The sequence below is a fragment of the Sebastes fasciatus genome, chromosome 18, assembly GCF_043250625.1.
Source record: "Sebastes fasciatus isolate fSebFas1 chromosome 18, fSebFas1.pri, whole genome shotgun sequence".
NCBI classification, from domain to species: Eukaryota; Metazoa; Chordata; class Actinopteri; order Perciformes; family Sebastidae; genus Sebastes; species Sebastes fasciatus.
Window position 1 is genome coordinate 3,558,751 of NC_133812.1, and position 12,599 is coordinate 3,571,349.

Genomic DNA, 12,599 nt, shown 5'->3' on the forward strand with positions numbered 1-12,599 from the left:
CCGATACCGAGTACCGATCCGAGTACTTCTCTGTGCCAAAAGACCCTCGTTAACAGCCAGCTGGAGGGTGTGAGCGACACACGGCAGGCTGGGGAGTCCCGCATACGAGGCAGTGTGCCGCGACCGGCTCAAGGTCGGCTTGGAAAGGCTCAGGGTGAAGGTGGCTCGCGGCCGCAGCTTTACAGCGCTCCCCTCCTGGACCTCACCACAACGTGGACAAAGGGCTCGCTGCGCCCTCTCTCCCCGCCGTGGAGGGCTCCCTGCTCCCAGTGCGACTGTCGACCGGGGCGTCCCAACCGCGTCGTGCCGCGGCCCACGTAAAAGGCGCCAGGGGTCTGCGGCAATGTCTGCAACCCGCCCGACCCGTCTTGAAACACGGACCAAGGAGTCTAACGCACGTGCGAGTCAGAGGGTGCAAGCAAAACCCCCGTGGCGCAATGAAAGTGAGGTTCGGGCGTGCGCCGGCCCGTCTTGCCAGCACTGTCGGGGAGGTGGAGCCTGAGGACCGGAAAGATGGTGACGAGAGGTTAACGACGCGCCGTCGTAAAGTGGTAAAAAAGTGATGCCGTTTTATCGGAGCCGTTTTGCGAGTACGAATACATGAGCACAGTATCGGACCCAATACTCGATACTGGTATCGGTGCATCCCTAATGGTCAGTATGGGAATTTGTGGCTAAATTGTTACACAAATAGTCAGAGGTCATGTCTATAATGTTAAATCCAGTAAGTCTTTCTCAATGTGCTGCAGTAGACAGTGTGGTCGTCGATAAGGTGGGTGAACTACTGGGTGGAGATGGGCAGGTTACAGAGGAGGAGGTGGATAAACTCTCCTATATATTCCAATGGCTTTTTGGCTAATGAGTGGATATACTGTAAACCGCCAGAAAAAGAAGTGAGTATACTCCGTATACCCGCGTACACCCTCCGCTACACCACTGGAAGTAGCATATGAAGACATTGTAAAGCTATGCATAAAAAAAAGTCAAGAAATGTTGTAAATGAAGTTGCAAGAACAGTTTTTTTTCCCACTTATATCTTAATGTTTGATTGATAATGAAGCAAATGACTTTCAGTAACAGTAAGTGGTCACATTTAATAGTCAGGATATTATACATTTTATACAAGGTGAAAGGGAATTAGCATGACATACAGCATGCAAGGTTAAAAGTATTATCAAAGTCTATCAGCGTTGACCCCACGACCTGACCCCGGATAAGCGGTTGGAGATGGATGGATGGATCAGTGTTGAGATTCTCCCGCTGTCATCGCTGACGTTGTTGCTGCCGTGTTCATTCCTAGATGGAGCGATTAATCGTGTTTAAATGTTTTAATCGATTGACAGCCCTACTACAGACAATCTTTTGTTGTTGTAAACAAATCCCATGAAAATATCAAAGGCAATAAAAAGGGTATTTGTCCAGTTGTTGTCCAGTTTGTACGTCTTTAAAATCAGCTGACTTCCCTTCGTTAAAACGGCTCAGTAATTTCCAAATTCAGCTGGGCACGGCAGTTTTTAGCAATCATTTGGAATAAATAGAGCATTTGTTGGGCACTATTCTCACCTGCTTATTAATACACATGTAATCATGTTTTGGGCAAATTTGGAGCTCCGAGGGATACGATATATCAGGCATTTGAATACAAAGACAATACTTGTTGTTAGTAGGATCAGTTAGTTGTTGATTTTGGTCTTTTCATGGGATTTATTGGCAATAAGAAGCGTAGAATATCAGATTTATAGAGACTAGTAAAGGTTGTAAGGCTAAATAATCACATTATTTTCCTGATAACACAGAGACGGAGAGAGGGAGGGATGACGTGAGCCAGTAGTTAAAAGTGACACGTTCAGCAACTCATCGGTGTCAACTGAGGACTCTAATCACTCTAATCACTGACCTTCCGCCCACAAAAATCACTTATCTGGTCTCCTGCAGTTGGATAAGGACTACTCATTTTCCCTTTTCTTCCTCACTTGTGTAAGCTTCCAGCTGAGGTGTTATAATCTCCTTCATTGTTGTTAATCTCACCTTTCGAAAATTAGCAATTTAGCACCACCTTTATGCTTTTCGTCATCATTTTATCACCTACTGTATTTGCCAATGAATACATTCACAGTTCGTCCACACTAGTCAAACTGTGTGAAATAATCACGAGAGTGATGGTGACGTTTCCTCAGCAAGAACTTTACTCTAATGAGCTTTTACAAAAATACAACAATTTACAAAGTACAACAACAGGAAATGCATCTTTTTGTACAGAGTACTAGGGATGCACCGATACCAGTATCGGGTATCGGCTCCGATACTGTGCTCATGTACTCGTACTCACAAAACGGCTCCGATACAACGACAACGATACCACTTTACGGCAGCGTGACGTTAACCTCTCGTCACCATCTTTCGGGTCCTCACGCTCCACCTCCCCGACGGTGCGGGCCGGACTGCTGGTGGTGCGCCCGACCCGATCCCACCTCAGCCGGTGCACGCCGGCCCTCACTTTCATTGCGCCACGGGGTTTTGCCTGCACTCTCTGACTCGTGCGTGCGTTAGACTCCTTGGTCCGTGTTTCAAGACGGGTCGGGTGGGTCGCAGACATCGCCACAGACCCCTGGCGCCTTTTACGTGGGCAGAGCCCCGCCCTGGGGGCACGACGACGCGGTTGGGGCGCACTGAGGACAGTCCGCCCTGGTGACGCTTTGGCCACGGCCCCGGGAAGGACCTTGGCCTCGAGCCTTTTCAAGCCGACCTAGAGCCGATGGCGGCGTATCGCCTCGTATGGGGGACTCCCCAGCCTGCCGCGTGTCGCTCACACCCTCCAGCTGGCTGTTAACGAGGGTCTTTTGGCACAGAGAAGTACTCGTATCGGTACTCAGTATCGGCGAGTACCCAAATGTAAGTACTTGTACTTGTACTTAGTCTGAAAAAAGTATTATCGGTGCATCCCTAGTATTAACAGTAATACACCTATAGCCTGTTTTAACTGTGTCCAGTGCTGCTTCGCTCACTTCAGCTCTCGCCAGAAACATATTGGATATATACACTTTGATGTTCCGTATTCTAGGTCACATCTGTGTATGCCGAAACCAGAGAACTCGTTCCCTTTAGATGTTTGATGAGTGCTGTAGCAGCTCTGAGTGCGTGTGATTTTGCTCCGAGCTGTCAGATGTTGACGGGGTTCAAGCCATCTTTGCCAACCAAAGAGTGTCTCACTGGGCATTAGATCGTCATGGTATCAACAGGTCCACCCAAAAAGACTCATTAAATCCGTAGAATTCTGAGCTACAGACACTCTTTTATTTCTTCCGATGACATGATGTCTGTCCTTCGGTGTGACCTTTCCCGGATAATTAACGGGCAATAATATAATTTCCTCTCTGTGTAACAACACTGCCTTCTGAAGCAAAGCCTTTTGGTAGATGAAAAGCCTCGTAGGCTATAATCTACCCATCTGTTGTTGTTTTTCGTGATTTGGTCTTGGGTGTTTCATTGGATTAATTGATCCCTAGATGAAATGCAGTGAGAACAATGTGTAATTGAGCTTGATGCACTGCAATATTTTGGCCCCATACCTGGATTCTAAATAAAAATAATAATTAATAAGCAGGACTGTCAAAGTTAACGGGATGATAACGCAAATTTCTTTTAACGCCACTAATTTCTGTAAAGCAACTTGCAATTTTTAGGTTGTAGCGGGCTCAGTTTTAAAGCTAGAGTGAAGATACTGGTATCATATGAAACTAGAAAACCTGAGGAATCCATTGGTAGGAATGGAGGAAAAACTGTCATGGCCATTTTCAAAGGGGTCCCCTTAACCTCTGATCTCAAGATATGTGAATGTAAATGGGTTCTATGGGTACCCACGAGTCTCCCCTTTACAGACATGCCCACTTTATGATAATCACAGTATTAAATACTTGACAAATCTCCCTTTAACGTACATTTTGAATAGATAAAATGTGTCATTAATTTGCGATTAATCGCGATTAAATATTTTAATCGTTGACAGCCCTACCAGAAACACAACTCCAAATGAATGATATTGTTGCTTTGTACATGCTTTGTGTATAAATAAGTAGAGATGCACCGATACCACCGATTTTTTCAGACCGAGTACAAGTACAAGTACTTACAATTGGGTACTCGCCGATACCGAGTACCGATACGAGTACTTCTCTGTGCCAAAACACCCTCGTTAACAGCCAGCTGGAGGGTGTGAGCGACACACGGCAGGCTGGGGAGTCCCGCATACGAGGCGGTGCACCGCGACCGGCTCTAGGTCGGCTTGGAAAGTCTCGGGGCAAAGGTCCTTCCCGGGGCCGTGGCCAAAGTGTCACCGGGGTGGACTGTCCTCAGTGCGCCCCAACAGCATCGTGCCCCCAGGGCGGGGCTTGGCCCACGTAAAAGGCACCAGGGGTCTGCGGCGATGTCTGCAACCCACCCGACCCGTCTTGAAACACGGACCAGGGAGTCTAACGCACACACGAGTCAGAGGGTGCAAGCAAAACCCCGTGGTGCAATGAAAGTGAGGGCCGGCGCACCACCGGCCCATCTCGCCCGCACCGTCGGGGAGGTGGAGCGTGAGCGCGTGCGATAGGACCCGAAAGATGGTCATGAGAGGTTAACGTCAACGCTGCCGTAAAGTGGTATCGGTGCCGTTGTATCGGAGCCGTTTTGCGAGTACATGAACACAGTATCAGACCCAATGCATCCTATAAATAAACAATCGTTTACTAAAATTGTAGCCATAATAACATCATAATATGCTTGTTTGACCAAAAACCAACAACAAGTAATGCAGCTTTAAGATGGTCATAATGCATCCATATTTAAAAACTTTTTAAGACTTACAAAACTTTGTTAAAAAGAACACCGACACATGATGAGAACTTACTTCTTAGTTTTGAGGTGTAATTCTTCTCCATAAGGCTTAAAAGTCAATAGAATAAAAAGCAGTTGGGCATCAGTCACTGACATACCCATTACTAATAGCCAACAAGCAGCCACGTCCCCGGTGGAAAAGAGGTGAATCTTACCTTGTTGTACAACATAGTCACATAATAACCTCCTGTGCTGTGTTCTTTAAGTGTCTATTTGACGTCTAACCCTGAGCAGCATGAGTGAGACATTTTTTCTCACAAATAATACCCCTGCGCTTTCGCTTGCAAAGCTTCATTGACATAATGAGAAACCACCTCCAGCCCTGAGGACATCTGGTGATTCGTGTTGCAGAGGCAGTACATAGAGACTATGTGGAATCTGTGAAGTAGGCTGTTAATTAGTGTTATTAATGTTATTACTTATAATTCTCCACATTTATACTGTAAGGGGCCTTACTTATTAATAAGATGATTCGCTTTGAGATACTGTTAAATAATGTGAAGTTGCCAGTAGGGATGCTAATTTCTAAACATCTTGTTCTGCAAATAGAAGCCTTGAATTGCCACCTTTCAATATAATTGCAGCCCGTTCGCCCGTGAAGGCACATGAATGACAGGCGTTTAATCGTGCAATAAGAATACCTTTCATCCTTTCAGCGTGTCATTTGTACACCATGTCTGTGCCTGTACTGACTGCAATGTAAACACATCTGCATAAAAGATGTTATACTTGGAGTTAGTGATGAAGAATTAAAAAAGAAAGAAAGATCACTTATTGCGGGCGGGAGGGGTGAGGTGGTCCAACAAACCACCGGATTTCCAATCAGGAGCCTGGTGTTGGAGACAAGTGTGTTGTTTAGTAGGTAACGTTTGTGACGTGTTTTTTAGTGACGGTAGTGACAAGTTTTCCATACTTATTTTATGTTGCTTCTGTACATATTTTACTTAGTTTACGTACTTCTTTTAAGCCCAACCATGATGTTTTTTCCAACAAACACCAGACATTCAATCAGGAGATCTGTGTTTGAGACTGGTGTTTTGTTTTGTAAGTGACGTTAGGGACGTTTGTCATGTTTTTTAGTGACGTTTGTGACCCGTTTTCTGTACTCATGTTACACTGTTTTGGTACATATTTCGCTTAGTTTAGGCACTTATTTTAAGTCAAATCATGATGTTTTTCCTAAACCTAACTGAGTGGATTGTAAACACCTGATTTTCAATGAGTAGACCGGTGTTTGAGACCGGTGTTTTATTTTGTAAATTACATTAGTGATGTTTGTCTCGTGTTTTTTAGTGATGTTTGTGACGTGTTTTCCATACTTATGTTACGTTGTTTCCGTAAGTATTTTAATCCCAACCATGATGTTTTTCCTAAACCTAACTAAATGGTTTGAAAACACTGGTTTTTCAAACAGGAGATTGATGTTCGAGACCAGTGTTTTGTTTTGTAAGTTATGATAGTGACATTTTTCTCATGTTTTTTAGTGACGTTTGTGTCGTGTTTTCTGTAATTATGATAAGTTGTTTCCGTACGTATTTTACTCAGTTTACATGCTTACTTTAATCCCAACCATGATATTTTTCCTAAACCTAACTGAGTGGTTTACAAACAACGGACTTTCAATCAGGAGACCGGTATTTTATTTTGTAAATTACATTAGTGATGTTTGTCTCATGATTTTTAATGACGTTTGTGACGTGTTTTCCGTACTTATGTTACGCTGTTTATGTACATATTTTACTTAGTTTATGTACTTATTTTAAGCCCAACCATGATGTTTTTCCTAAACCTGATAAATTGATTTTTTGTTGCCTAAACCTAAATGACTGGTTTTGTAGTCTAAAGTTAACTGCAGACGTTACCATAGTCAGGAAAAGTGACAGTGACACAGGAAAAGCCTCAAATGTGTCCCCAAGACACGTGGAATGTTCTTGTAATGTTGTGCTATTTATACGCCTTCCCATGAGATCGGGTTGATTGAGTTGAGACAATAATTTGAGTGAATCAAAACTCAGATTATATACTTTAGTGGAAATTCAGTTCAGCTCCTAATTTAAAGTTAAAAGTTACATACTACATATGTAGGATATTATAATATATCGTGTCTACGGTACAGTTCTATCCTGTACATACGTACATAAAGGAAGGAAAGGGTCGTTCCATCTGCACCAGTCAGTATAAGAGTGCTAACGCCTGTGCTGTTGTGACAGCCCAGTCTTCATAGGAAGTCTGCACTGTCACACAGCACATGATTTAAGTGCTGACGTTAAATGCAGACACAGGAGGAAGTGCGTCCTTCATGGAGTGTACATAAAGGATGTGGAGGTCAGGGTGGGGGCAGGGTGTGTAGTGCGTATAAGATAAGATAAGATATTCCTTTATTAGTCCCGCAGTGGGTAGATATGCAGTGTACAGCAGCAAAGGGGATGGTACAGAAAACAAGAAGCACCAGCTAACCGTAAAAAAGAGATAAACAAAGTGTAACAAAATACAAACCATTTAAATAGAAGGAAGTATAAAAATAGGAGCAGTATGTACAGTATTGACAATAAACAGACTATTAACAAAATTGCACAAGTGGAAAATGATATTGCACAGTGAGAATGAAATGAATGAATGAATGAATGAAATTCCACCTGAAAATATCAGGTTATGGTCAGTATGGCTTTCATACCAGAAACTGGAGATTGCATCAAAACTGTTTTCATTTGATTTAATTTGGGGTTTTGCAGAATCATCTAATATCTAATAATGCTCTGTACAGTACGTTTGCTTTGTGCACACCAAGTTGATCATATTCATCATATTGCGCTTGGATATGTTGCACCCAGTATTTTATAAGTCTCGGTTAAAGACTTCTTTATTTATTGACAGTTATGACTTTCCATCTCTTTTTATGTCACCTAGGGAATCTTGACTAGCAGAACCAGCGCAGTCTTTGTGCGAATGTCTTTGGTTGTGTTGAACAGTGAGCAGGAATGTAATAAGTAAATGAAGTTCACACGTCATGGCTTGTGTGTGTATCAAGGCTGTTATTTAAAAAAAAAAAAAAAAATGCAAATGAATTCAAACTAGCACGTAATTCAAATAATTTAAAAAGCAACCCATGTCGCCTTTTCTTTCACTACATTGTAGCATTTATTTGGGATGTGTTTTCTGCCTCACAAGCACACTTTAGCCTAAGGCAAGATAACATTCTTATAAGACAAGCTCAGACTCAAATGAAGCAAATATATCGATTCTGGCATTAAAAAATCAATTTAAAAAAAAAGTTGCGACACATACATAGGTGAATCGATTTTTTTCCTCACCCCTACTTTACAGACATGCCCACTTTATGATAATCACATGCAGTTTGGGGCAAGTCATAGTCAAGTCAGCACACTTACACACTGACAGCTGTTGTTGCCTGTTGGGCTGCAGTTTGCCATGTTATGATCTGAACATATTTTGTATGCTAAATGCAGTACCTGTGAGGGTTTCTGGACAATATCTGTCATTGTTTTGTGTTGTTCATTGATTTACAATTATAAATATATCCATACATTTGCATAAAGCATTATATTTGTCCACTCCCATGTTGATAAGAGTATTAAATACCACCCACACACACATTCCACATCGTAGAGCAATCTGTTTCAGCCTATGGCTCCGCGCATCTAATGGCTGTTATTTGGTCCTGTTGCTGCTGTCACAGCTTCATTGCATTGCAAGCTGATTTCTCTACTATTAATTAACTTTATCACTATTTCTATAATGCATCAGGAATTTCAATAATATTTCATCATGTAATGTGTTGTCGTATTTGTAGAGATAAAGCTGGACATGTTGTCGTGCCTTGGCTCCCTTCACTTCATTACCACTGTGAGTGCTTTGAACCGAGCTGCTGAACCAAGGTCAATTTGCCACAATAGCACTGTAGACTTGGAGGACAGTGTTCTTGATTGAATTGGATTTTTCTTTTATTGGTCAGAGTGCCGAGATGTTGGAGAACACAGATATGCCATTCATTGAATAGAACCATTGTGATTCTATATGTTATTCTTGAGACTCGTGGGTATACATAGAACTCATTTTCATTCACATATCTTGAGGTCAGAGGTCAAGGGACCCCTTTGAAAATGGCCATGCCAGTTTTTTACACGCCAAAATATAGCGTAAGTTTTGAAAGTTTTTTAAGACTCCTTCGCGAAAAGCTAGTATGACACGTTTGGTACCGATGGATTCTTTCATTTTTTTTAGTTTCATATGATCAGTACTGTATCTTCACATTAGTTTTAAAACTTAGCCTGCTGGAAAATTGGTGGCCCATTGGACTTTTAAGAGGTTAATTAAAAATCGCAAGTTGCGTTAATGCGTTAAAAAAAATTGTGGCGTTAAAACGAATTTGCGTTATTATGTAGAAGTAGTATGCATACATATTATGACTCCAAGAAGTGTACCTTTTACAAAAACTTGTCATAGGGGTAGTACACTCATCAGTACCTTAATGCAAACTAGATTTTTGTATCCATACTATTTATACCTTCAAAAGTACAATTATGTACCCAAGGGGCTAAACTGTACCCTTAAACAAAACATGCCACATTAATCATTTAGTGAGCTACTTTTCATGTCCAGTAACAGGACTTTGCCCCATGATGGTATGGAGGACAGAACCTGCCAAAATAAAAAAAATACATGAATAAATAAATAAATGACTCATCAAATTTAGCAAAATAATAATACAAATAGATGTAGCCATTAATTAACTGATAAAAATCCCTTTTATTTATTAATATATTTATTTTTTAATACTTTTTAAAAAATTTTTTTTTCCAGTTTTACATTTTTTTTTAATTTTATATTTATTTTTAAATGTAATAATTTATTTATATACATAAATACCTTGTGTGAAAAATACCTATAATCATTCAAATCAAATTACTAATTAAAAACAAACTTATCAGAAAAATAAATACTTGACCGGCATGACCAGAACTTTCGACAGAAACCAGTAGCACGGGCCGCACTTTGAAATCTGATTGGCCACCTCGTTATCCTAAACTATGATTGGTTATCTGCCTGTTAGACGTAAGGTGTCTTTATTAGGGCTGTCAATCAATTAAAATATTTAATCATGATTAATCGCATGATTTTTCATAGTTAACCGCGTTTATTTGCAAATTAATAACACATTTTTTATCTGTTCAAAATGTACCTAAAGGGAGATTTGTCAAGTATTTAATACTCTTATCAACATGGGAGTGGACAAATATGCTGCCTTATGCAAACGTATGTATATATTTATTATTGTAAATCAATTAACAACACAAAACAATGACAGATATTGTCCAGAAACCCTCACAGGTACTGCATTTAGCATAGAACAATATGCTCAAATCATAACATGGCAAACTGCAGCCCAACAGGCAACAACAGCTGTCAGTGTGTCAGTGTGTTTATTGGTAATTTTGTTGGTACCTAATATTGTGGCTGTATTTTTGAATGTTCATTGTTTTTTTTTTGTACGTAGCCTACTTTTGGAGGTGCAATTTCTTTATGAGGACTTAAAGAATAAAGTATGGAAGCTTCTTGGTGCCACCTAGTTGTGTTGTAACTGGTGGGTCTATTTATCTTTTGAATACAAATATTAAACACAGGAATGTACGAAACCGTAAAATACTGCAATATTAGTAAAGCAGATACGGGTAGTGGAGCCAGAAATGGTAAATTAATGCCATTCTGTTGAGCGTGTGCGCGCGCACACGCAACATAACCAGCCCCACATGAGTCAGCGCCCCCAATTGGGACACCACGGTGGAAAAAAAGTCTGACCACCGGCAGGTTGTCGTGAATTATTCAACGTTTGCATGTATGTCTTTTGCATTTCATAAACAGCATGTATTAGTTACAGTAACGTGTCCTGTTTACCTGATGCCTGTGTGCGTGTGTGAGAGAGCTGTTTTCAATTTGAGGAAGCCTTTTCATTGTCCTTCAAGCCTTTTTCCCTCCACTTTACAGGACATTCCCTACTGACGGCAATGATGGAGAACGAGACGTGGCCGCACCCTTCGTACGTCCCCCATTACCTCCTCCGCGGCGACCCCTTCGCCTCGAGGCTCTCCAGAGAGGCGGACATCGTCGCGGCTTGTTACATCTGCATCATAGGTTAGTCTTGATTGCAGGGATTGCCTTCTCTTCGTAAATGTTTTCATTTCACATCTTTTCGCCAGACGGTGACGTCGAGTGTTGCCCGCAATCAGGCTTTAATGCTAATGTGTTAGAACGTAATAATGCGATCTCCCTGCGAGGGCAAAGAGAAAGATGATAATGGTCTGCAGCGTGCAATAAATGTTTTGAAGTGACTCTTGTGCACTGATATCAGAAAAAATTGGGAAGTTCAATGTGTCATTTGTCATGTTTGTCGGTTGAACTCTGGAGACGTTAGGTGTGCTGGACACACAGGAAACAGTTTGTAAGGTCTGGGTTTACTTTGGCTCGCCGTGAAGGAAGCATACAATGGTTTCTAGAGAAAACAGGAAATCCTGCGACACCTTGTACGTGTGATGTATGAGATTAAGCATAATGCAGTGTGTCCTGTGGCACATAATGTTCAGATGGAGGCATAATAAATAGATAAAGAGCTAAAGGCTGCATACAGTAAGGGGTCAAATATGGGAGACGGGTGGTTAAAAGAACATGTATAAGGGATATTATGTATAATAAGCCAATTATATGGGTAAAGAAGAGTCAGTTGGGAACTGGTTAATTTTCACTTACCGACAAACTTAGCATAATTAGCTAAACAGAGCCTGGCAGATGTCTCAAGTAAAACAAATTCCAGAGTATGGAAGTCAAAGATAAGAGCATTTTTTAACAGGAAAACAGGCAAAATCTAAAGCATATTCACATATCAAAAATCAAACTGATTTATATTAATTTAGGTTAGAGTGTCCATCATCTGACAGCTTTTACGGTTGCAATGCACAACATAGTCTCACAGCAGTTAGTAGTAGTCGTGAAATTTAATCTGTTTTGCGTACATAGACACAAATTTCCCAGTTTTTTTTTTCATGACGCTCAGCCTGACTTTCAACAACATATTTTTCAGGCGTTTTCCCCACTGAATGTCCAGCAAAACGTGAAGCGCATGTCAATTTCTGCTCCAGTCTTTTTTTTTAATGGTAAATGGTAAATGGACTTGCATTTATATAGCGCTTTTCTAGTCTTCTGACCACTCAAGGCGCTCTACACTACAAATAAAACTATTTAGTTAGGTTTAGGATTGCAGTTTGGGTTAAAATAACAACGGGAGTGCCGTAACTTAAGTACGGAAGTTACGTGACAAAGTAAATCGACTTTAACTTGTGGTTTCACTTGGGACACGAACACCGGTCTCCCGGGGAAATTTAATAGAAGATTAGATAGATAGGGGATGATAAACAAAGATAAATAAATAAAGAAGCAAATTAAAACAGAAATATACATTTCTGTCACATTTTATCTATTTTTTACATTATTTTTGGTTAATTTAATGCCATATTTATTTATTTATCGAGTCATGTATTTATTTTTGATTTTGGCAGGTCCAGTCCTCCATACATGGGGACCCCAAAATAAACCACTGTAAGAAAACAACCATCATAGCAAAATGTTAACTTTTTTCTTCTCAAAACATTATTAGTTTATATATTATATTATATTATTATCATGTAGATAAAAAATATTAATATTATTTT

At 40.7% G+C, this 12,599-nt stretch overlaps 1 protein-coding gene across 3 annotated transcripts in view; it reads left to right on the forward strand.

The window, feature by feature from the left end:
* The window catches only part of opn5 (opsin 5), a 59,804-nt gene that overhangs the window by 5,017 nt on the left and 42,188 nt on the right, over positions 1-12,599 (forward strand). For 2 of the 3 annotated variants that reach the window (XM_074616604.1, XM_074616607.1), the window contains exon 2: positions 10,882-11,028. The exons of the other annotated variant lie outside the window; for it this stretch is intronic. In XM_074616604.1, the coding sequence (XP_074472705.1) occupies positions 10,902-11,028 (127 nt within the window). In that variant the 5' untranslated portion in view covers positions 10,882-10,901. The remainder of the gene's footprint in view (positions 1-10,881; positions 11,029-12,599) is intronic. 3 annotated transcript variants of the gene reach the window in all.